The 27,500-nt window shown below is 38.3% G+C and overlaps 1 protein-coding gene across 1 annotated transcript in view; it reads left to right on the top strand.

Annotated features, from left to right (window-relative positions):
* TSTD1 (thiosulfate sulfurtransferase like domain containing 1) overlaps positions 1-27,500 on the top strand; it is a 189,956-nt gene that overhangs the window by 133,570 nt on the left and 28,886 nt on the right. Inside the window, exon 3 of the mRNA XM_044059500.1 lies at positions 18,810-18,969. Within this exon, the coding sequence (XP_043915435.1) occupies positions 18,810-18,969 (160 nt within the window). The remainder of the gene's footprint in view (positions 1-18,809; positions 18,970-27,500) is intronic.

Raw genomic sequence — 27,500 nt, 5'->3', positions numbered from 1 at the left:
CTTCAGCCAGACTCCCCCCTGTCTCCTACCCATAGCTCTCAACAGTCCAGATTTTCACAGAATGTCCATATTTTTGCCTCATATTTCTGTTTTTTTCCTCATAAAATTTGTGGTTTTCTGGCAAATGTCACTAAGTAATGGTATAAGTTTCATTCTGCATGTCCTTCAGAAAATGCATACTTTATAATGAAAACAAAATAAAAATGTTTTTGAAAAAAATAAAGAAAATGCATACTAACACAAATCCTGTTATTCTGTCATCTTTCCAAGTTTATAAGGGTAGTATTTAAAATCTATCCCCATTTTCTGGGCCTTTGTACCCCATTGTTTTAGACGTTGTCCAGATTTCTTGCTCTAAGAGGCTGAGAGGTATGCTCTTATCTCTTTGCCTGCTGTTTTCCTTGATGACAGATTACATCAGAAGCTACAGTAAAACGTTTCACGTGACACAGAATTACAGACAATCATGTATAAGCTCACTTTGTAGCTTTTGCATCCATCCCTCCACAGTCTCTTTTCCCATTTTTTCACATGGGGTCAGGGGGTGACTTCAGCAGTGACAATCATCTAGAGCGAAGGTTGTATCTCCTGCATATCATAAGGGAATCCAAAAATAATACCTAGTTTACAAGTGTCAGCAAACTCGGTTAACCATACTTCTGATTTTTGATTTGGCGATCAGAGACCCAAATACCAAAGGTCCTAGCATGGAACCCTAGAGTACCCTACTGGGTACTTTCATGATGTCTTCAGCTGTGCCTGTCACCCTCACAATGTGAGTTTTGTTCCCCAACTAATTGGCTATCCATCTAACTACACAGGGAATGACTTTGGGTGCATTTAGTTAATTCATGATGTTGGACTTCACTGTAGTATCAAATGCTATGGTGCGGTCAAGGTATGCCATCTGGACATCATAACAACTGCCCGCAACTAGATTTACCCACTCAAAGAAATTTGCCAGACTCATTAAAGAGACTCTACCCTTAACAAAGTCAAACTGCTGGGGGGGGTAAATTCTCATAAGATTTGTTAAATCGTAGTTTATCAGGCATGTTATAACCCACTGCATGACCTTATAAGATTTTTTTATATCATGGCTTATGAGTCATGCTATAACCCATTGCATAGTCTTCTGAGATTTTTTTTATATCATGATGTATCAGATGTGTTATAACCCGTTGAATGGCCTTGCAGATTGGGCTCATCAGACTGATGAGTCTTTAATTCCCGGGGGGTGTCTGTGTTGGGGACACCCCTTATGAAGAGGCATCACAACTGCTGTGCACTAAACCTGATGGACAAAGACATTGGATAAGCTCAGGTAAACAAGTGAAGTCAGAACAAAGTGCAGTGGTTTAAGCTGGAAACTACTAGAGCAGAATCACCTGTTCATTTTAACTGGGACACGATGCAAAAAGGTAAGCCCATGACTAACACAACTTGAATTTGTTTAGTGCAGTTTAGAAGGCAGCCTGTTATATTACCAGGTCCCATGGATGTTGTATTTTTTGTTATGGAAAGTACATTTAGCAAGTGTTCTTTTGTGATGATGTGAGGATTTGATATCCTTAGATATATGTGGGTTTGGTGTAGATTTCTTGGGAGTAAAGCACTGAATTTGTTTACCAGTATATTTATGGATCACAGTAAGTAGTGGCAGGTTAAATGTGTACAGAGCAATGTTAGGTGCAACTTTTGCAACTTCCTGAGGTAGATAACAAAGGATTTGTAATTATTCTTATTCTCTGATGCTAACCATTCATAGGTTCTCAAGCTCACTGCTTCCTACTAAGCATTCACCCAAGGACGTAACTGAGAAGCTCAGCCCCATCACCCAGTACTGGTGGGAAACTAACAATGCACCCCAGTAGCTTGTTTTCTCCATCTATCCCAGATGAAAATTTGTAATCATCAACACAGTCATCTGGACTATTTTTCCAGGTTGCTACAGAAGTGCTGTGCTTAATATGCAAGTACAGCCTGTTGCAGAAATGAGAAAACACCTGGATGAGGTACCTGACATGCAATTTGGTGCTCATGATGTGGTGATTTAGGTTTATGTCCCTGAAGTGCACAGCACTGCTACATTACCACTGGATCAATTTGAGTGAAGGATTTCAGTGGCTGCTAGGTCATTTATAGCAGGGAATGCTAAGCTGAGATGACCTCTCAGGAGCCTGTATGACACCTAGTAGATGAATAGAGCATTTAGGCTATCAGAGTAAATAAGGATATTGAGAACTGAAATCTATTAATGAGAACATTGAAAGCTCTCGAGTTGACTTATATGCCTTGCAAGTTGCATGTCATTTTCAATTATGGGCTAAATACATGTCTATAACTTATTTGAACCTTGAGGAGGGACTTCAAAAGATAAATTATGCAAGGTTGAGTGTTTTTTTTTTATCCACCACAGAGTCATGGTGGTCAAAAGAGAGTCTGTTATTAGCATAGGCACCCGAATCTATGATTACTGTATCAAATGTAAGTGGAATGTTATTTATATGCTCAATGGTAGTGATGCTGAATTTACCAAAGGAAACTAAAATGCATTTCTTGACATTGAGGGTAAGTCCATGATTATTAACACAACATGATTATTAACACAACATGAATGTGTTTAGTCTAGTCCTTGCTGGAGAATTTGATTATTGGAATAGAATTTGATAAACATCCAAGTTAGTAATCATCAACAAACAAGGCTAGCCCATAGTCCCATTATATCAGTTTTTATGTCAGAAAAGTTTTTACCAAAGAGAAGGGGACTATGGTTTAAAGCAATTTTGATCTGCACCTTGTGTGTAGAAAATACAGCTGTTAGGAACACTTTGGCCTTTCTTTTACATATTGTAAGGATGCATTGTATATGCAACACCTTCTTGAGGAAAAGTTCATAAGTGTTAGTTGTAAATTTCGTTATATTTCTATAAGTGATCAAACTCTGTTGGAAATCTTTTCATTGTCTTTCTTTTTCCAGATGTCTATAGATCATGAAAAGTTAATAAATGTTTGTTTTTTCAGCTTTTTCCTGGTTAGGGGTCGCCACAGCAGAACTCCGGTCTGCTAATGATTGGCAGTAGATTTTTTTTTATGGTGCCGAGTTGCCAGCCCAATGCCCAACCTTCAGAGAAGGCACGCCCATTCACGCATATCTTTCAGAGGCCACTCGACCACAGGGAGGACATGCAGACTCCTTGCTGTGAGGCAACAGCACTACCGCTGTACTACTGTGGCTATACATGAAAAGTTAATAAATAAGCTTAATAATTCCAGGGCACATAATTGGCAGGAAATGCATGGACGCTAAAAGAGGAAGAAGAGGAATAGCTGTTTGTGTAATAGAAAATATTTAATCAACAGAAAACAGAATTTATAGTGAGGGTCATGTCTGAGACAGGAAATGGTAATCAGACCATCCTAGCTAAATATGCCAGATGTATCACAGTGAAGGAGTACTTTTGCTACAGCCACGTTCAAGTAAAATATTATTGTGAATGAACTTGTGGGGAGGGGGGGTGTCAGGACATAGGCCTCACCGCAGCATAAGGAAAGAGTGGTATAGAATATATTACTCACAAATGCAGATAGAGAGAAGCTTTTCAATGGGGAATAGTATATTTATCAAGTATAAATTACAAACACACATACTGGTTCATAGTATACACAACCACCATGTCACAAACATACTTGCCTTTAGCAAGATAATTGTACCTTAAAGACTAATTTTCATATTGTATGAGAGTGCTTAAAGAGCTGACAAGCCAATAAACAGATGTCAGGGTAAAAGACAAGAAAAACGAAAACTCATAACAAGTGCCGTTACAGAAACTGTGTGATGCAAACACAAATAAAAAGAAGACAAAACAGACTGTGTTTTTAAGAAAAGGTGATAAAAATGTTTCAGAGGTTTAGATAGCATTACTGCAATTTCAGAACTCCAAAAGGCCACAGAATGAAAGATACTAAAGTAGCACTAAAAAGCAAATCAAGTATTTTAAGCGTCTGTGGCTGCCCAAGTTTGCAGATGACTAAAGTCTTGGTGCCATTATAAACTCCCCAGTATATATATATATATATATATATATATATATATATATATATATATATATATATATATGGATCCCCTTCATTTGCTTGAAATTTCAAAACATCAAACCTCTAATCATCGAAGACCAAAATATCGAAGTTTTGAAATAACGGACCTCTTAAAAAAATCTAAAACGTGAAAACTTCTTATTTCACATTTTTGCAGGGGGGCTGTGCCCCCCACACCCCCTGCTACTTAAATATACCAATTCTGAGATCACACTACTGTGAAGAGAACGGGAAAGTTCCCATTCTGCACTGTATGGCGATCTCCATTCACAAGGTTTGAGATTTCAAAATTTCGATCTTCTGGTCTTCAATGATCAGAGGTTCGATGTTTTGAAATTTTGATCAAATGAAGGGGATCCATATACATATAGGCATATATATGTGTGTGTGTGTGTGTGTGTGTGTGTGTGTGTGTGTGTGTGTGTGTGTGTGTGTGTGTATATGTATATATATATATATATATATATATATATATATATGTGTGTGTATATATGTGTATATATATATATATATATATATATATATATATATATATATATATATATCATTCCTAACCTTTTACATTTTTTTATCTGAATTAATACATATGAGTAAAGGTAATTCATAATGCATGCTTCATAGTACTTTTCAGATACATATATCATATTATTGCTTTGGTAGCCTTGGAGCCCCATTTACTTATTGTCTCAGTATGAATGTTTCATTTTTCCACAATACTATTATAAAGTGCTGATTCATAATATAAACAATGTATATCTTCTAACAATAATGTATTTTAATATTAATATTAGAAGCATTTATTTTATTTATTCACCAAAAAAAATGCAATTTACCCCTATCCTGGACTTAGTGTCTAAGGTAAAACCTCTTAGGTACTCAGGGTAACATCTCAGTAACCTTATTCATTTTGGAATAATATATTGGTTAGTATTTCAGCAGTTTCTTTGACCAGGGGTTGTGCAGTACAATTATTTCTGTCACTATGTAGTATTTACTGCCTTCAATAATCCATTGCTTTGTAGTCAGTGATCTGGTCTGTCGTTCTTCTTTGAAAGTGATAATGATTGGTGATCATGTTATGGAAATGGGTGTGGTCAGTAGTCTGGTCCAGAGTTTCTACTGACATGTTGACTGGGATTCATAAAGGTTACCAGTAACTCTACATGAAGTGCACACTTAGTGTAGCTGTCCTGAGTGAGTAAACAACACAGGCAATGTGGTAGAGATGTTCTTGCAGAAAGTGTAGACTTAGTGATAGCCTTTATGACTCCCAGGGATTAACTCTGTAAGGAAAAGCACCAGGTCCCAAAGTCCTACACCTCACATTCTAATATAAGACAAAAAAAGAAAGAAAAAAGTCTTTTGTCTGCTCTGGTGCTCCCACCTTCCTTACACACTCACATCCTAATGCCCTACAAACAAAAAAAAGAGGCCCTGCTCTGATATGGTGCTCCTTCCTTCTCAAAGGAGGAGCACCAGGTCCTAGCATCCTCATGTTATACTGTCCCATAGAGGACATGTGAGGAGTGTAAATTAAAAAAAAATGGATCTGTCGATCATACCCCCCTAAAAACTTGCACCCAGGGCAGCTGCCCCCTTCTCCCTACCCTAACTACACTTCTACAAACCAGGGTATGTTCATAACATTTATATGTTTCCCCTATCCATGAGGGACAGAAATGCTAACATAGGGATGAATTTGTTATACCCATCCATTTGTCCAAATTGCATTTGAATATAGTAGAGAAGTACTTTGCTTTACGTAGAGTGGAAGAGAGTTAAACATAATCATTATTCTCCAGGATACAAACCTATAACTCCAACATGTTATATTTATTTTAGACTGAGATCTCTTCAGCAGGTATTTAAGATACTATTGTAATTGTGAATGTGTAAAAGTGATCTGCTGAAGCTCCAAACATAAGGTAGAGGTTGCTTCTCAGTAGCTTGTATGACACTAAGAAGAGGGACAGGGCTCTGAGACAATATGCGGAGTTTAGATAATTTAGGACCTTGATTTGTTTAGAGTAAAAGCATTGTGGACTTTCCAGCTGTGACAAGTATTTGGACAGATTCCTACTAAAATGGCATTGTACTCAATGATCAGTCTAATGAATGCACAGTACAATTACATCCCTGGATATGGACCTTACGGTATAAGCTGTGCAGACACCTGGTGCCAAAATCATGGCCTCAAGCTAAAATGCCAAAAAGTGCATTGTTATCCCCTTTGGTAAAAACACAGTACCCATGAATTACCAAATGGGGGAAGTTCACTTAACACAGAAAGTGTGATAAGAGACCTTGGGACCCAAGTGGATAGTAACCTCTCCTTTGATAACCACATTGTCACAGTGGTCAGAAAAATCTTTCTACGTAGCCCACCTAGTCACAAAAGGGTTCGCATCAAGAAAAAAGAAAGTCATCATCCCCCTCTACTCATCACTTATCAGACCGCTCATTGAATACAATGCCCCATTTGGGATGTACCTCAAAAGACACCTAAAACAACTGAAGAGGCCCCAAAAGTACCTCACCAAGAGGATTGCTGGCCTCAAACACTTGCCCTATGCTGACAGGCTCGGGAAACTCCAACTCTACTTGATCGCATACCACTTACTCCAAGGAGACCTCTGTCTGACATACAAAGCTATGTGAAACCCGGAATTGATGGACATGCTCCACTTAAAGAAATCCCAATCTCCCTGAGCTACATGCTCTAGGGACCTAAACCTAACCACAACTATAAATAGAACAAGCTGGAGGGATAGATTCTTGTCCCAGAGACTTCCCATGCTCTGGAACAAAATTCCCATCTACATCAAGCAGAGATCATCATTAGCACTCTTCAAGAAAAAATGCGATAAGTGGATGGGTGATAGGAAATTCACCCCGGGAACATGTCTGGGGCTCTGCTCGATAGAGGGGCAGGAATTTAACACTACATGGGTGGCGAAAGCCATTACACTGCTGGCTAGGCTTACTTTGGCCCTTGGGCTGATAGCCTAGTACCTACCTATGAACCTATGAACCTAAGACTTCTTTACAAGAGTGGATGCTTGGTCATCAAAAGATGGTTCATTGTCAACACAGGTTCTCAGATCCGTAACTACGGGATCAATTTTCAGGGTTGTGTTGTCAATTCATGAATTGCAAGGGGAGCACTGCTTGTCAAAAGGTATAATTTCAAATTTTTTGGCATTTAGTTTTAGTTTATGGTTTTGAAATCCATTTGGGATAAACTGTCTCAGAGGATCTTGGTGTTTACCGGGGAGTTTATAATAGCACCAAGTTTTTAGTCATCTGCAAACTTGGATAGCCACAGACCCTTAACATCGGCTTTGATGTTTGAGAAGTAAATGCCAAAAAGAGTGACCCAAGGACTAAACCCTGGGGTACACCACTAGTTACAGGCCTTTTGGGGAAGGTATAGATGCCCACCCTAAATTTCTGGGTTCTATTTCTGAGCCAATTTGCTATCCAATGAGTTTCAAAGGGATTGACATTTAGCTGGGAGAGTTTGTTTATCTATGATACCCGAGTCTGGAATGGTGTTGATTGCCTTAGACAGACCCAGATAAGAGGTGCATACTGTTTTTCCTTCAGAGCTTTACTGCTGCCAAAGGATACGGTCCTCTGAGGCTTTCAACTATTGACAATTGTCTTGTGCTGTTCCTTTGCTAGGCAGATAAGTGACCTTTGGGGGAAAAAAACTTCAGTTTTTTTATTTATATTGTAGTTTTACCACTTTCCTCTTCAGGAATGCTATTTTAAAGCTAGGAGTTTTGTCTTTTAACTGACTGTCACGAGACTGTAATGTACTTTAAAACAGAGCACTCATTTGTCTTGTCAGTTTAAAAGTGGTATAAAGTAGCTGAAAACATTTTTTCCTGTTGAGAAATTGTGTTTATTTTAATTTGGGGGGGGCTGGCATAGCATTTTAAAGTGCCTTTTACTGCCTTTTTTCAGTCAAAAAATGAACTTTTGTAGACTGATAGTGTTTACCATAATTACTGTTTGTCTTCCCTGAGAAAGAGCCACCAGTTTTGGCATAACCATGGAACAGACTGCCAGTCCCATGGTTGGGCCTCCTTTCAGCCACAAAAACTAAACTATTAAGCAAACAGGCTTTGCCACAGCAGCAGACTAGCAATTTGCCTCAGCCACAGGTGGGTAACTGCTGTGGGCATGTGTTGTATCTCAGACCACTCATCTTTTAGCCCAGAACCCTCTACTGTAGCACCTACAGCTACTATAGACCAGGGGTTATCCGTAACTTCTGTAGCTGTTGGGGTCCCCTTACTAGGTAAGGGGGAGCTACTTTTGTTGGTTCTGGGAGAGGGAACAGGTAAGGTTTCCCTGCTGTGTCAGAATGCTGCACCCATCCCTGGGGAGGCTACTACTGCAATTCGTAAAAAAGCTGGCCCTTTTCATCCCGTTAGAAAGGAAACAGAAAACCAGGCATGTATCTACTCCTTCTCAAATTTATTTGGATAACAGTAGTTTACTGGGTTTGGCTCAAGGTTTAGTTCAGGCTATTGATACTTCTTGTAAAATAGTTTCTGGCAAAAGAAAGAGAAATGCTTCTTTATCTGATGAAATTCAAGATTCAGAATCTGGACAGGAAGTTGCAGAGATGGATACAGTTTTCCCCCTCAGATTTCTGATTCGGACTCAGAAGAGAGATCCGTTTCTGAGTTTCCCTGTTACAGTTTCTCATTCTCTAAGACTATAGCCAAAATGTGCCAGTATTTTCGGTGAGAGAACTCTGAGGTTTCTCAGTCGCATAGAAAATGCCATGAGTTGTTAAAGAAGGATTTTCCAGAACCTACAGTGATTCCTCCTGTGCTGTGTGCTTTAGAGTATGTGTGTCTTATTGCCTGCAATTTTCGTGATAGTCAGCCAGCTACCCCTAAAAAAGGCAGATAGGATGTATAAAGCTTCTCTTTTAAATTTGTGTACACCATTTCCAAACCAGACTCAGCAGATATGGCTCATGTCGATCCCCTCTGCTGCTAAGCACTTAGTCAATGCCAGTACTACGCTTTCTGATAAGGACGGTAAACTTATTGATAGGTATGGTGAATACGTGTATACTTCTGGAACTTTGATTTTCAGAATTTTGAATTGTCAGTCTCATATTGTTCTGACAAACTGTGAATGTATGAGGAATGTTTTATCTCCAGATTCTTCTTGTGAGAAAATAATCTGCTTTAAATAACTTAGTTTCTTCTGTTCCACAGATCACTACTCTTTGTTTATAATATATGTATGACTCTGTTGGTACTTCTTCCAGGGCCGCTGGTACTGCCTTAAGGAGATTTTGCATGGCTGCATTCACAGAACTTCCAAGATGATGTTAAAAATGAGATTTTAAATTCATCCTTGGATGGAGATTCAGTGTCCGGCCCCTCTACTGCGGAGGTGATCAAAATGTGTCATGAAAGGAGCAAGCTGATACAGGGAAACTTTAAAATTGTTTAGCCCTCCTTTTCCAAATTTTCCAAGGGATTTTCTAGTTCTTCATCCAATTTGGGCAGAAAGCAGAATAAACAGTTTTAACAAAATGCAGGTAAAAAGACGTTTATGAAAAAAAATATCAAGGGGGTTCCAAAAAGAAGCCTCGAACCTCCCAAAAACAATGACAGTCCAAAAAGTCTGAATGAATATTCAAGAGACCTTGTGACCCCTCCCCCCTGGCATCTTTTTTTTTTTCTTCTAGAAAGTCTGAATCTCCATTTTTCTCTTTGGCAGCAGATAGATTCAGACAAATGTATTCTGAAAATCTTCATTAATGTTACAGATGGTGATGGCAGGAAATTCTTCCTTTCTATGGGGTCATTCCTCATCCTTCTGATCATGCTATGTTGTTTCCTCTTCAACACATGCTGTTCCAAGGAATGATAGAGCCAGTGGTGGGGAAGGGTTTTTTATTCAAGGATGTTCCTGGTTCCAAAGAAAAAAATACATTGAGACCATTTCTGGATCATTCTTTCATAAATCTGTTTGTGATAGTGCCCACATTCAAAATTATGTCACTTCACAAACTATTACCACTTCTTTCTCTCTCAAGTTTCCTGGTAACACTAGATTAAAGTATACTAACCATCGCATCCCTATTCATCAGACTTCAGACATTTTGTAAGGTTTTGTGTCTGAATCACATCATCTGTTCTCTGCCTTACCCTTTGGACTATCCACTGCACCAAAAGTATTCACAAAGCATCTACTTCCAGTTATAGCTCATTGCAGGCTACAAGGTATCCACATTTTGCCCTATTTAGATGACTTGCATATCTTTGCAGAGTCTTTTCAAAGTCTCAGGAATGTCTCTCTCTCTTGGGTGAGAAGCCTCTTACACAAGCTGGGATTCCAGAGAACATTCAAAAGTCTTTCTTGACTCAGCCACACAGGGATTGTGTTCCTGGGATGTCAACTACACAACCTCAGTTCAAAGAGCTTTTCTTCCACAGGAAACAGTAGATTTGTATCTAGATCTAATTTCTAAGGTTTTCTATTCAGACTTCAGTCACTGCGAGATAATACCTCAGGATTTTGGGTCTCCTGGTGTCTATGATTCTCATGATACCCATAGCAAGACTCCACATACGAGCTATACACTGGTATCTGAAATCTCTTTGGTCACAGCACCAACAGCCGCTATCTTTTCAAATTCTAGTACTGGGGTTTTGTCAAAAGAGAAATCATTTAGTGGAGTGAACAGATATTCTTAAATCCAGGTCTGCCCTTCTCCCTCTTTGTTCCAAAGCAGTCAGTCACCACAGCCGCCTCAGACTTTGCTTGAAGAGCAGTTTCAAGAAGAATAAAAGTGCACGGAGTGTGGGACACACAGGCCAGATGAAACTACATAAATATAAAAGAGATGCTTGCCCTGATTGACATCATGTGGCACATTGGCAGGCAAGGGGGAACCAGGTCATATCCCCTTTTCAGACTAGTCATGCTATCTTGGGATATAGCTTCACAGCACAATCTCACTCTGCAGGATTCCTACATTCTATCAGCACATAACAGTGTGCCAGACAAGCTGATCACAACTAGGGCAGACCCTCATTAATGGAAACTAGATTAGGGGTTCTTCCAAGATTCGATCCATCTGTTTGGATTTCCTCAAGCAGACCTCTTTGCCTCCTCTCTGAACAATCAACTGGTAAGATTCTGTTCCAGCATTCAAAGCAAGAAAAGACAGATGCCTTTTATTTTCCTTGGACAGGAATATTTCTGTATGCTTTTCCACCCTTTCCACTAATATCCAGGGTACTTCTGAAGATTTAGAAGAAATCCTCCAAGATGAATATGGTAACTCCATTCTGACCCAGGCAGCCATGGTGCTCCCATCTTTTGGAAATAATCAGGTGCTTCCTCACAGATTTGATCTACTCACACAACAGCAGGAAGTGTTTGATACACCTCAACATTAATCAACTTCAGTTGACTGTCTGAATGATGTTAATTCCTTTTAGGCCCCTGTTTACTGAGGATGTGCAGCAGGTACTTATGGTGACAAGAAAACCTGCTACTATAAAATCATGGAATAGCAAATGGAAAATGTTTTGTAATTGGTCCCAACAGCATAACCCGCACCCATTCAGGGCTAGTTGTCACTATCCTATGGCATTTTTTACTCCTGTATCAAGGTTCAGTTATCAGTCATTTCAGCATGTCTGCATGTAGATCCTTGTCTTACCATGCAGTCTCATGCCAAAATATTTGTGAAAGGAGTTTTGCATAAGAGGTCTCAAGAAAATGATTGGTCCCTCCTTGGGGTCTTAATTTTGTGTTAAAAAACAATTGCCCCATTTGAACCAGCTAACCTGGCTGACTTGAGGTTCTTAATGTGGAAAATAGTTTTTCTGACTGCTCTGACCTCTGCAATTAGGATATCTGAGTTACAAGCTGTTATGGTGAGTCAAGCCTATTTCATTTTCCACAAGGACAGGGTTTCTTTGAAAATGAATCCCTCTTTTATGTCTAAAGTGTTATCCAAGTTTACCTTAAGCCAAGCTATCCATCTCCCATTTTCTTTCTAGAACCTAAAGATGAAGGAGAAAGGATACTCTATACCTAGGATGCCCACAGACTACTCAGGTACTATCCTGACAGAACTAAATCATTCAGATCTTTGGATCAATTGTTCATTTCTTGTGAAGATAAGAAGAAAGGGCAACATGTGTCAAAACAGACTAATTCCAAATGGTTGTCTAATGATATCACCCTTGGCTATACTCACCAAAGCAAAACTATTCCAGGAATATCAAGGACCACTCTGCCAGGGCTTTAGCTTCAACTATGGCTTTTTGGAAACAGTTGGATTCTAGAAGTATTCTAGAAACTGCTCCTTGGTCCACTGTACTTAATTTCACAAAGCACTGTAAGCTTGCTTCCTTCTCTAGGGTCAGGTCAGGCTTTAATAGGACCATTTCTCAAGTCTCCAGGGCTTCTCTTCTTCCACCTCCCTAAATGTAGTTAGCTAAAGTTACTGCATCAGTGATTGGTATGAAGAATATAGTAAAATTGTGTAAGCAAACTTAACATAACAGGAGATGTATGAATGATCATTGCTGTAGTAGCCACGCCCTCTTTCCACCCCTCCCCTTTGTTTTTGGTGTGGCTTTTATTTTTTGTTATTCCTAGCTTTGTCCTTTCAGGGCTCAGCCTCCCTTGCTCTCTGTTGGCAGGAAAGTTCTGAAGGGCTTCACACACAAACATTTCTTTTAGTCAGCGCAGCATGAGCTGCCTGACAGTGTGGGCATGTGGAAGGTGCCCTGAAGCTTTAGAAGCTGGTCAGCTGTTATATCCTTGGCAGGATAAAACCCATATAGCTAAGGCTATTGGTAGGTCACTGTTTTTCCTTGATTCTGGTATGCATAATGCCTATTCAGAAGATTTTATTTATTTTAGTTTAATTTGTTAACTGGATAGACGTCTGATCTATTTGAACCATTTTCAGGCACTTCCCAAGTGTGACAAAAGAACCTGCAGCAAATGTAGTAAACGAGTAAAGGTAGCAATGAAGGAAATACAGCATTTTTCCAATGTGTCATTCCTAAGGAGAGGGAAATAAATCCTAACAAGGCATATAGGCCGCAGAAAATAATGAGGACCTTAGGCTTCCAACAGATAATTGGGGAACACACTGAGATTATCCATTTGCTGCATGGATGTCATTGTACATCAGGCATGAAGTGAAAGTGTAAGTAGGGCAAAATTAAAAATACGAGCAGCCTATGGATGATTTCTCACCTGAACACAGCTCTTATTCCAGCTGGTAATATGTTAACACCAAGTCAGTGGGAGAATGAATGAGTTAGGAAGTGACTGAGGGTTGAGATTTATTTATTTAACATTTATTGACTGGGAAAGTCCAACTATGACAGAGCCTATTTTTCAGCAGAGGCCTGGGGAGAAGCACTCCAGATGCATATCTTTGGAGTGTGGTAGTAAGTCAGAGTACCTGGAAGAAACCCACATGAACACAAGAAGGACATACAGACTCCACACAGAAGGCACCCCAGCTGAGAACTGAACCAGACAACCCCTTGCTGTGAGACAACAACATTAACTGCTGTACCACTGCGCCACCCAGATTGGGGCATTAAAAAAAAAAACATGGATTTCCCTTGTTACATAAGTGATCTCAGTAACACACTCTTATTTCAGATATGTTCACATTCAGTAAAATATAAAAACTGCATCATTAATTTTCCAAAAGGAGTCTGTGTTCACTCATTTCAACATTTCATCATTACTTTAAGCCATCTGTAAGACAGTATTTTATATTACCAATAACTTGCTTGCTTATACTGTATGAAAATTGCTTAACATTGTTCCTTTTTCTTATGCAGCTATTTTATATAAGTTATTTGATAAATAAATCTCAGCATTTTCTTTTGGCTGTTCCCGTTAGGGGTCGCCACAGCGGATCATCTGTTTCCATTTCTTCCTGTCCTCTGCATCTTGCTCTGTCACACCAACCACCTGCATATCCTCTTTCACCACATTCATAAACCTTATCTTAGGCCTTCCTCTTTTCCTGTTACCTGGTAGCTTCATCCTTAGCATCTTTTTCCCAATATACTCAGCATCGTTCCTTAGCACATGTCCAAAAAAAATTTAGTCTTGCCACTCTGGCTTTGTCTCCAAACCTTCCAACCTGGGCTGACCCTCTAATATACTTTTTCCTAATCCTGTCCACCCTCATCACACCCACTGCAAATCTTAACATCTTTAACTCTGCCACATCCAGCTCTAACTCCTGCCTTTTTGTCAATGCCACTGTCTCCAACCCATATAACATAGCTGGTCTCATTACCCTCTTGTAGACCTTCCCTTTCACTCTTACTGGTACTCATCTGTCACAAATCACTCCTGACACTCTTCTCCACCCACTCCATCTTGCCTGTACTCTCTTCTTCACATCTCTTCCATACTCACCATTAATCTGAACTGTTGATCCCAAGTACTTAAACTCATCCACCTTCGCCACCTCTACTCTCTGCATCCTCAACATTCCTCTATCCTCCCTCTCATTCACAAACATATATTCTGTCTTAGTCCTGCTGACCTTCATTCCTCTTCTCTCTAGAGATTATCTCCACCTCTCCAGGGTCTCCTTCACCTGTTCCCTACTTCCACTACAGATCACAATGTCATCTGCAAACATCATAGACCACGGGGACTCCTGTCTGATCTTGTCTGTCAACCTGTCCATCACCATTGCAAATAAGAAAGGGCTCAGAGCTGATCCTTAATGTAATCCCAACTCAACCTTAAACGCATCCGTCACTCCCACTGCAGACCTCACCGCTGTCACACCACCCTTGTACATATCCTGTACCACTCTTACATACTTCTCTGACACTCCGGTCTTCCTCATACAATACCACAACTCCTCTCTAGGCACCCTGTCTTATGCTTTATCTAAATCCACAAAGACACAATGCAACTCCTTCTGACCTTCTCTGTACTTCTCCATCAACACTCTCAGAGCAAACATCACATCTGTAGTGCTCTTTCCTGGCATGAAACCATTCTGCTGATCACTAATCATCACGTCCCTTCTTAATCTAGCTTCCACTACTCTTTCCCATAACTTCATGCTGTGACTGATCAGTTTAATCCCTCTGTAGTTACTACAGCTCTGCACATCACCCTTATTCTTAAAAACTGGTACCAAAACACTTTTTCTCCATTCCACAGGCATCCTCTCACTTTCCAAAATTTCATTAAACAATCTGGTTAAAAACTCCACTGCCATTTCACCTAAACACCTCCATGCTTCCACAAGTATGTCATATGGACCAACAGCCTTTCCATTCTTCATCCTCTTCATAGCTATCCTTACTTCCTCCTTGCTAATCCATTGCACTTCATGATTCACTATCCCCACATCATCCCACCTTCTCTCCCTCTCATTCTCTTCATTCATCAACCCCTCAAAGTACTCTTCCCATCTGCTCAACACACTCTCCTTGCTTGTGAGTATGTTTCCCTCTTTATCCTTTATCACCCTTACCTGCTGCACATCTTTCCTAGATCAGTCCCTCTGTCCAGCCAATCAGTACAGGTCCTTTTCTCCCTCCTTAGTGTCCAACATATCATACAACTATTCATATGCCTTAGCCTTAGCCTTCACCACCTCTCTCTTTGCCATGCACCTCATTTACTTATACTCCTGTCTACTTTCTTCATTTCTCTGACAATCCCACTTCTTCTTTGCCAACCTCTTTCTCTGTATACTCTCCTGTACTTCCTCATTCCACCACCATGTCTCCTTGTCATCCTTCCTCTGTCCAGATGTCATACCAAGCACCTTTCTAGCCATCTCCCTTACTAGCTCTACTGTAGTTACCCAGCTATTTGGTAACTCTTCACTGCCATCCAGTGCCTGTCTTAACTCTTCCCTGAACTCCACCTCACAATTATCCTTTTTCAATTTCCACCATTTGATCCTTGGTGCTGCCCTCACACTCCTCCTCCTCTTCTTGATCACTAACGTCATCTTACAAACCACCATCCTGTGCTGCCTAACTACACTTTCCCCCGGTCACTACTTTACAGTCTCCAATATCCTTCAAACTGGCCCTCCTACATAGGTTCATAGGTAGGTACTAGGCTATCGGCCCAAGGGCCTATGTAAACCTAGCCAGCAAGGTTCCATGGCTTATGTCACCCAAGAAAGTTATTTCCCTGTGCCACTGTCGAGCAGAGACACCTGTGTGCATCTTCCTCCACTCTTGTATGTCACCCTATGCTCCTCCCTCTTGTTAGAATAAGTATTCACCACAGCCATGTCCATCCTTTTCGCAAAATCCACTACCATCTGACCTTATGCATTCCTTTGTTTAACACCATACCTACCCATCACTTCCTCATCCCCTCTGTTCCCTTCACCAACATGCCCATTGAAATCTGCTCTAATCACTACTCTCTCACCCTTGGGTACAGTCATCACCACGTCATCCAACTCACTCCAAAATTTTTCTTTCTCATCCATCGCATACCCAACTTGTGGAGCATATGCACTAACAACATTCATCATTACACCATCAGTTTCCAGCTTCATAAACATCACTCTATCTGACACTCTTTTCACCTCCAAAACACTCTTAGCATACTGCTCCTTCAGGATAACTCCTATGCCATTTCTTCTCCCATTCGCACCATGATAAAACAATTTGAACCCACATCCGATACAACTAGCCTTACTCCCCTTCCATCTGGTCTCTTGCACACACAATACACCAACCTTTCTTCTGTCCATCATATCAGCTAGCTCTCGCCCTATACCAGTCATACTGCCAACATTCAAAGTTCCAAGCCTGACTACCACAGTCCTAACCTTTCTCCTCTCTTCCTGCCTTCGGCCATGACTTCCCCCTCCTCTCTTCCTTCGGCCAACAGTAGCCCAATTTCCGCCAGCACCCTGTTGGCTAACAGTACTTGTGGTGGTCGTTGTTAACTCGGGCCTCAACCGATCCAGTATGTAAATATTTACTGGTGTCCACATGAATGATTTGGCCAAATGTTACACCGGATGCCCTTCCTGACGCAACCCTCCCCATTTATCCGGGCTTGGACCGGCACAAACAAATGCACTAGCTTGTGCATCCCCAGTGGCTGGGTTTATCTGATAAATAGATCTAATAAGTAAAAATAGTTCCCTGAAATAAATTCAGTGTTTATTGATGGTTGCAGTAGATTAGCTACACTTATTTCGCTGTAACCTTCCCATTATTGTCTCAAAAATCATAATATTCTATTCATTAAAGTTACTTGACTGCACCCCTAAACCACACTGTATAAGCTTAGTCATAACTGTGTTTCCAAAACTTCTTTCATTTTCATAATATTTTACTTACACAACCATCTGCCCTTCCATTTTAATCAAAGCAAATCTTTTTTTCCTGTTTCCATACAGCTTCCTTGTCTACTTTTTTACACACAGGTTGATATTGTTGGCATTTGATGTATAGTTGTCCTGCGCATATATTGACAGTAAAACAACAGTATATAAATACAGACTACGTATACTTTTCAGTGTTAAACTCAGAGACTTTTTCTTTATGAATAGTATATATATATATATATATATATATATATATATATATATATATATATATATATATATATATATATATATATATATATATATATATATATATATACATATATATATATATATGTATGTATATATATATATATATATATATATATATATATATATATATATATATATATATATATATATATATATACCCAGATAGTACATTCCTAAACCACTGTATGTAGGAATTGCACGTATGTAATACAATGCAGTCAAAATGGCACAGACTCGAATGAAAAAAAAACAGGAAGAAAGATGAGAGGATGTAGCAGTTAAAAAATACAGATATTGAGTGAGCATATTTTCCTTACTATTCAGAGAAAAAAAGAAAGGTGTACCTAAGACTAAAAATTATGAAAGGACTACATGGGCATAGCTGTGGAAAATCATTGCTTATTGTTGGATTTGTTATTTGTATGCTAAATATATTTGTGCTTGTTGCATTGTGCCTTGACATATGAATTAGGATATTTTCATGGATTTTGAAGTACAAAATAGATGAATACAGCTTAAAGATAAACCATTTATAATCTTGTAGCATGGCTTTATTTCATTATGACAACTGGGCCAGTCTCATTTAATTCTTTTATCAGCCTTTGTGTATATCCTTTTATTTTTTACTTTAGCTTCATTGGTTCGTAAGTAAGTGTTAGGCTAAATGTCTTTGCAGGCCATTTTATGCCTAGCCGATTTCCTAAGGTAAGAATCAAACCCTGTATCTTGTCTGTCAGGTAAATGACTTACCAATTATGCCAGCCCCCAACCCATTATTTGACAGATGTGGCTCTTGCATACAAGTTCATTGTAGAAATACTATTTCAGTTTACCTTTTCTTTTTTCTTGAAGTGTTCAACGGACTTTATGGACTGGGTGTTCTGAAGAAAACTTTTAATATACTGCAGATATGAACAGAAAAAGCCTGCTGTTTAGGAACCTTCAGCTCATGTAAATAAATTTTGGGCGTGGTCCTTTATAACTGTTAAATGGTCTTAAAAGTCAAAGATAGCCAAGTAATTTTCAGTTAGCTACCTGATGCAAATTTTCTAATGCTGTGTTGCTTTGCACGTCTTTTTATTTTATTCAGTGGATGAAATAGAAGCTGCATTAAAACGAGATGATGCGGACTTTAAGCAGAAGTACAAAATAAACAAACCCAAGCTAGAAGACAATATCGTTTTTTACTGCCAGATGGGAAGGAGGGGAGCACGATCCACAGACATTGCCCAGTCGCTAGGTTACAAGAAGTAAGTAGCTCTTTTAATCTGTGTATCATGCGTTCATTTGTGGCATAATCACCTCTCATGAGTATTGAGAAAGGAAATAGAGTATGGAGAGATTAGCAGAAACAAAACGTGAACAGTTAGCATGGAAATTCAGATGTGCAATGCTGAATGCTTATTCTAGAAAGAAAACTTCAGCACTAGTTTGCTAAAAACATCAGCATACCTGTTAAATACTCCTTATAGTTAGACTTCATATTTTCACTAATAAGATATCTGAACATTCATTCCTTGGAAGGCATATGAGGATATTCTGAAATTAGATTTGTACTTTTTTTTCTGAAATGATTTCTAAGTACACTTTTTATTTTTAAATTATTATTTTTACCACTAAATCAGTATAGGTGCTATAAACACTTGATTAGTAAGTTATGGCAAGATGCCATTCCATTGCTACAGTAAATAACATTTTCAATAAAGTCTGTTTATGCATTTGTTTATTTGCTGCTTATGAGGAAAGCATACTCCAACGTTTATTTCTGATAAGCAACTGGGATGGTAAATGACTTTACGTCTTTAAGTACGAGACAGTAATAAACATGACAGCGATGTGAGGCAATCTAGGAGGCATTGAAGACAGACCTGTACACTGAGCATTGAATGTGCTTTATACACTGATGTAACTGGAATAACAGAAAAAGAAGATGACACTATATTTTTGCAATGAAAATCTCATCTTAGATTAGCTTCAGCAATACATGGGCCACATAATCCATTCTACAGCATCTATCTGTGGACCAAATAAAATAAAAGTGATATAAAAAATAAATTGTGGAAAAAAGGACTTTCTGCTAGGTTCTGTTCCACAACCCTCTCAAGAGAAGTCATTTTGCAGAATGCATTAAACCACATCCTGTGTTTCCTAGTAAAGCCCCCCACATTGGTGGGGGGGGTGAAACCCCCCCACATATCTTGGTTATATATTCTCTTTTGGAAACAGTTATTTATTGCACTTGTAAGTATCACTGTGTATAGTTTAAAATGTTTATAATATGTGGGGGGTTATGTAATTACATAGTACTTTTGTCAAATTATTTTGTGTGTGTGTGTGTGTGTGTGTGTGTGTGTGTGTGTGTGTGTGTGTGTGTGTGTGTGTGTGTGTGTGTGTGTGTGTGTGTGTGTGTGTGTGTATTCTATATATGTGCATTTGTTTGTCCACGTGTGTGTATCATCTGACCATTGTACTGCTGCGATAAGACAAGATCAGATCAGAGAACAGCTTCTAACACTCTTAACACTCCATTTTCTGAGTAAAGAGCATCACTGTTTATGTAGTATCAGCAGGGAAGACTTTAAAACTAAGAAAATCTGAAGAAGCTTGCAATATATTTATATATATATATATATATATATATATATATATATATATATATATATACACTACTGCTGAGAGCACAAAAGACATCCGTCATATTATTTTAGATACTTCCCATAAAAATGTAGAGACATGCCCATATTTAAAAACACTACAACACTACTTTCTACATGACTATCTGTTTTCTGAAAGTCAGCACTCTAAGTTACAGAAATTCTTTTTATCACAAACAAGTCACGGGTGAATGGAAACCCACATCATGTCTATGGCTAACAATTCAGAGAAATGAGATTCAGTCAAATGAGTTTTCAGTATTTTGAAAATTAGGTGATTTGGTCTCGGTGAAATGAAAGTCAATCTAATGGGTTTTGAGTGATGTGAAGTAAACCCATATGTGTGTGTGTGTATATATATATATATATATATATATATATATATATATATATATATGTGTGTGTGTGTGTGTGTATGTATATATATATATATATATATATATATGTGTGTGTATATATATATATATATATATATATATATATATATATATATATATAGTACACCAAACTCCCAGATGTGAATGTAGAAATGAAAAATGAAAATAAATCCCAAGGAGCCAGAAACCTTCGTAGCGTCTAAGCACAACTGCTACCACTTCAATATGTGAGTTACCAATGTGGATCCTTCACAAAGTTCCTATTGATGTTATTCCTCCAGGTACACAGCAAAGGCAAAGCAGAAACCAAAACAGGAACCAAGTACTCCAACAGTTCAATGCTTGGAACAAATGAGTAAACTGTAGTATCATAAAACTTGTTCATTTATTAGTTAAAAATCGTGGCTTTCATGGGACTTATCACCGCTTCTTCAGACAAAGACAGCCATACAATAATCCTGGTTTAAATAAACTAAGCATCCAATGACAACTTTCAAAATTCCCTCCAAAATAAGCATCACTTCCTGTATCAAAGACCAACAGGAAGTGATGTATCATGATAACTGCACTGAACATTGTATTCATGCTAGTATCATTCTCACTTCCTCTATTCAAAAGCCAACAGGAAGTGAGGAAACATAACTACCACAGTAAACATTGTACTTATAATGTTATCATCAGTGCATATTCGCTAAAACTGTGTAAGCAAAACAAAGCTAATAAAGCCACATCATGATACTAATACATATCATTCAGACTTTGAAGATACTAAAACTAATATATAGATATATGTATAAACAATTACAAAATATACTTATGCAAACTAATGTATGATGGATTCAATAAATATATTACAAACCATTGTATGAGTCTATAAAATTCTTACATATACTTAAAAACATGCTAAAAATAGTAATTGATAAAACATTTGCATATGTACTCTATATTCTATACTCATATAATTCTATTATACTAAAAAAATTTTTATTACTTTACCCTCCTACCTTTAAGGTGGGGTTTCAGTGATACTATCTCGTTTAATCCCCATCCTCTATGGGCCCCAAGCCTCAAAATCCATGCTAACTCACACTGTTCAGTCCTATTTATCAAATCCCCCATCCGTGCCGATGGTTTCTCTACGTGCAGAACCTGAAATACAAATGAGTGCAAGGAACCATATCTTAGCGAGTGTTTTGCCAATGCACTATATTCATCCCCTCTGTTCAGACAGTATCTGTGGTCCCTAATGCGTTCTCTTAGGGACCTATTCGTCTTCCCCACATAAAAATGGAAACATTGTATACAATGTGCAACATATACTACATTCCTACTGCTGCAATCAGAGGGGACTCTAATCTCCCAGAGTTTGACTGTGTCCGGGTGTCTAAAATAATGCGACTCATTAATAGAGTCACATTGGGGGCATGTCCCACACTTACTTGTCCTCATAAGGGAGATTGAAGTAGTAGAGAATGTGAGATCATGAACTCGACTGTGGCATAACATCTGTTTCAAGCATTGTAGTTTACTATATGTGAACCTTGGTTGTTCCCCAACCATATCTCTCACCCGCTCATCTGTAATCAAGATATTCCAGTTCCTGCTAACCGCTTCTTTCACTACATCTATATTATGACCAAATGGAACTATAAAGGATTCATATTCACATTTCCGTTTTGCATCCTGTGTTGTTCTAGCTGCACCAGAAAAATATGGCTGTGCCCTGTCAATCCTTAATTGATTCATCCTTGTATATACCCTATGAATTTCCTGTGCAGAATAGCCACGTCCCATTAAACCTCTCTCTAGCTGCATTAATTCATCATTGAACAAATGTTCTGTGCTAGATAGTCTTGATACACACATAGCCTGCCCTTTGACTATGTTGTTAAATATATGGGGACTATGCATGCTATCTCTGTATAGATATGAAGGTTTATAACATGTTTTTCGATGGACCTTGGTATTTACTCTCCCTTTGTCCATGAACACATTTACATCTAAATAATCGATGTTATCATGTGAATAATTCATGGTGAATTTCAGAAAGGTACTGCTATTATTTACCTTGTGATAAAACTCATACAATGATGCAACAGAGCCCCACCAAACAAAAAACAGGTCATCCACATATCTTGTGGGTCACCCATTATGAACTTTTTTTCAAAAGTGGCCATTACCAAGTTGGCGTAGCTATTGGCACAACTGGTACCCATAGCTACGCCACTTGTTTGTCTATAGCAGACATCCTGGAATAAAAAGATATTATTTTCCAGAACTAACTCCATCAATAGGCAGAGCAAGTCAGCCCTTTTATCATCACATTTCATAATCTCTTTAAGAAACCATCCCAAGTATACAAGTCCCTCTTCATTGGGAATGCATGTAAACAAAGATACAACGTCCATTGTTACAAACACAATATTGTCAAAATTGGGGATTTCAGTCATTCTCAGATACAACTCCCTTAAGAATTGTTCCGTGTCTCTTAACACTGGATCATGTTCATTAAGAAATGTTCTGAGTTCATGATCTAAATAAATGGAGACAGGTTCGGTGAGCCATCCGGCTCCAGCCACCACAGGTCTCATATCTGGTGCATGTGGATTCTTATGGACCTTAGGTAACCCTGTTATCATTGGAATTAAGGGCGATTCCACTAGGAAATAATTGTATAGATCTTCAGTGATATAGCCCATACATTTACATTCATGTAGACTTCGAGTTATATTGTCTTGCATATTCTGTGCCATTTGTATAGTTATAACTTCATACGACTCATTGTCTAATAATTCCAACATCTTGTTTTCATAGTAGTCACTGTCCATTATCACTACCAGGCCTCCCTTGTCAGCTGGTCGTATGACGATCTTACTGTTGTTCCGTAGGCCCTTTATTGCATCTCGCTCATTTCTATTGAGATTTCCACTATGAATCGAGTTAAACATATCAGTATCCTTGTATAAATTATTTTCCACTGCTTTCACAAATACCTCAAGATTTGCTGGGAGTTGGGGAGTGAATATACTTTTCTTTTTGAAAACAACTGATGTTGATGCATCAGTTTTGTCGTGTTGGGGTACAAATGAAAGTTTAAGTGCAATTCTCCTAGTAAACATCCTCAATGATATTAAAGCTTGACTGATGTCCATATTCGATGTGGAGATAAACGATAACCCCCTATTAAGGACTGCTATCTCAGCTTCATTTAAAACTTGTTTAGAGATGTTATAAACTAAACATGATTGTTCCAATAACTTGGTATTACTCGCTGCTGGTTGCTCATTGATGATTCTTTCCTCTTCGCTCCTCTGTCGACTTCCAAATCTAACAATCTTTTCCTCCCTGCCCTGATGGGCAGAGGAAAATCCACATGTTGTTGATTCTCTAACTGTATTTTCCTCCTCACCACACTGGAGAGGCTGGTAGAAGAGTTTACAGTCATTACACCTTTTCCATTTAAAGGCTGGGCATGGTCCCCAAAGTTCTCATCAGGTGTAGTATACACCGACCCAACAACTGTCGGTGAGGTGATGTTTTCTGGTAATAATGCTGTATCACCAGTAATCGCCTGTGGCTTTATACTTCCCCCTTCCAACTGGGTTGAAACAGGCACCTCATTTATCACTGCCCCACCAGTACGATTCTGTGGAGCTTCATTCAGAGTAACATTCTGGTGAGAACCAATATTTGACGTGCCCATTTTACTGTTATTTCGTTCACCCACAACCACTCTATTTCTTCCATAATTATTACTATTGTTTATGGCCCTTGCCCCATTGTTATTGGTCCTTGGCCAAACAAATACATTGTTATTGGAAAAATCAACCGCATCCCTGGACAGCTTTTTGCGTTTATTGGCCAGGAGGTTATTCTCATATCTTAATACACGATCAAGCAACTCATGCATAAACACTTCAGTTTCATCAGGGCACCATATTTCCATCAACTTCCCTTGTTGTTCAAATATCTTGTCTCTTAATTCATTCTCCATGGGCCTGAAAAAATCTATTAATAACTGAATGTACTCCCTACTTGCTCGTAAATTAATTTGTTGCCATTTCGCAAGCAAAGTGGGGTACATGTTGCCATAAGTGGGCATGGTTAAAATTCGAAGGCCTCTGGGCACTACTTCATTACTAAGACAGGCTTCCATATGGAAGCGTTGCGCCCTTAACCTTTTAAACTTATACAAATCATTCTCTATGTCTCTCTTCAATTTTCTAATATCAAAGTCATTTTCCATACCTCTATTGTGTGTATCATCCTCTGTTAAATTCACCAACCCCACAAGTGGATTGTTTGTATCATCCAACAGGTTCCTCAGTCTCATTCTCACGTTCGTGGGTGTAGTTGGACTAATTATTGCCCCATTGATGTCACCAGCTCCTTCCATGTTCCCCAACACGATATACAAAGTACACCAAACTCCCAGATGTGAATGTAGAAATGAAAAATGAAAATAAATCCCAAGGAGCCAGAAACCTTCGTAGCGTCTAAGCACAACTGCTACCACTTCAATATGTGAGTTACCAATGTGGATCCTTCACAAAGTTCCTATTGATGTTATTCCTCCAGGTACACAGCAAAGGCAAAGCAGAAACCAAAACAGGAACCAAGTACTCCAACAGTTCAATGCTTGGAACAAATGAGTAAACTGTAGTATCATAAAACTTGTTCATTTATTAGTTAAAAATCGTTAGCGCTTTCGCGGGACTTATCACCGCTTCTTCAGACAAAGACAGCCATACAATAATCCTGGTTTAAATAAACTAAGCATCCAATGACAACTTTCAAAATTCCCTCCAAAATCAACATCACTTCCTGTATCAAAAACCAACAGGAAGTGATGTATCATGAAAACTGACTTTCAAAATTCCCTCCAAAATAAGCATCACTTCCTGTATCAAAGACCAACAGGAAGTGATGTATCATGATAACTGCACTGAACATTGTATTCATGCTAGTATCATTCTCACTTCCTCTATTCAAAAGCCAACAGGAAGTGAGGAAACATAACTACCACAGTAAACATTGTACTTATAATATTATCATCAGTGCATATTCGCTAAAAACTGTGTAAGCAAAACAAAGCTAATAAAGCCACATCATGATAATAATACATATCATTCAGACTTTGAAGATACTAAAACTAATATATAGATATATGTATAAACAATTACAAAATATACTTATGCAAACTAATGTATGATGGATTCAATAAATATATTACAAACCATTGTATGAGTCTATAAAAATTCTTACATATACTTAAAAACATGCATTAGTTTGCATGTGTGGTAGTTATGTTTCCTCACTTCCTGTTGGCTTTTGAATAGAGGAAGTGAGAATGATACTAGCATGAATACAATGTTCAGTGCAGTTATCATGATACATCACTTCCTGTTGGTCTTTGATACAGGAAGTGATGCTTATTTTGGAGGGAATTTTGAAAGTCAGTTTTTATGATACATCACTTCCTGTTGGTTTTTGATACAGGAAGTGATGTTGATTTTGGAGGGAATTTTGAAAGTTGTCATTGGATGCTTAGTTTATTTAAACCAGGATTATTGTATGGCTGTCTTTGTCTGAAGAAGCGGTGATAAGTGCCCAAAGCCCATTTTTAACTAATAAATGAACAAGTTTTATGATACTACAGTTTACTCATTTGTTCCAAGCATTGAACTGTTGGAGTACTTGGTTCCTGTTTTGGTTTCTGCTTTGCCTTTGCTGTGTACCTGGAGGAATAACATCAATAGGAACTTTGTGAAGGATCCACATTGGTAACTCACATATTGAAGTGGTAGCAGTTGTGCTTAGACGCTACGTAGGTTTCTGCCTTGGGAATTATTTTCATATATATATATATATATATATATATATATATATATATATATGGGTTCATGTCAAACCAACGACATGCAAAATAACGAAAGTCACTATCGAAACCATCGACGATTCAAATGACAGTACATTTATACGTAAGTACAGTGCTAACATGGGTCCTGCAAGGGAAGTAAAGGATATGATATGACACTGTACCCATACTACTTCCCCCTTGCAGGACCCATGTTAGCACTGTACTTACGTATAAATGTACTGTCGATGTTTTGAACTGTCGATGGTTTCGCTTTGATGTAGTGACTTTCGTTATTTTGCATGTCGTTGGTTTGACATGAACCCATATATATATATATATATATATATATATATATATATATATATATGGAGATATATATATATATATATATATATATATATATATCCCTATCAGTTGATCAGGTTTTCAAAAACTCAAAATTCAAATGGTCGAGACCACATGATCGAGTTTTTGTAAACTCAAAGCTTTTGAATGGAGATTGCGATACAGCGACAATTGGAAAATGTACCCTTTTCTTCACTGTAGTGCGATCTCATATATATAATTTCAGGGGGTGTTGGGGATGCAGCCCCCCACATGGGTGGTGCAGGGGGGACTTGCTCCCCTGCTTAAATGTAAAAGAAAGTATATATATATATATATATATATATATATATATATATATATATATATATATTTTTTTATGTTCAAGTTTTCAGATGGCTTCCTCCATATGAATTTCAAGTGTCTGAAAACTCGATCATCTGACATATATATATATATATATATATATATATATATATATATATATATATATATACATACAGAGAGAGAGAGACAGAGAAAGAGAGAGATACATGCATACACACACACACACACACACACACACA

Source organism: Protopterus annectens, chromosome 17.part0, assembly GCF_019279795.1.
Source record: "Protopterus annectens isolate FY-2018-M chromosome 17.part0, PAN1.0, whole genome shotgun sequence".
NCBI classification, from domain to species: domain Eukaryota; kingdom Metazoa; phylum Chordata; order Ceratodontiformes; family Protopteridae; genus Protopterus; species Protopterus annectens.
This window is presented reverse-complemented; position numbering and strand designations above follow the sequence as displayed.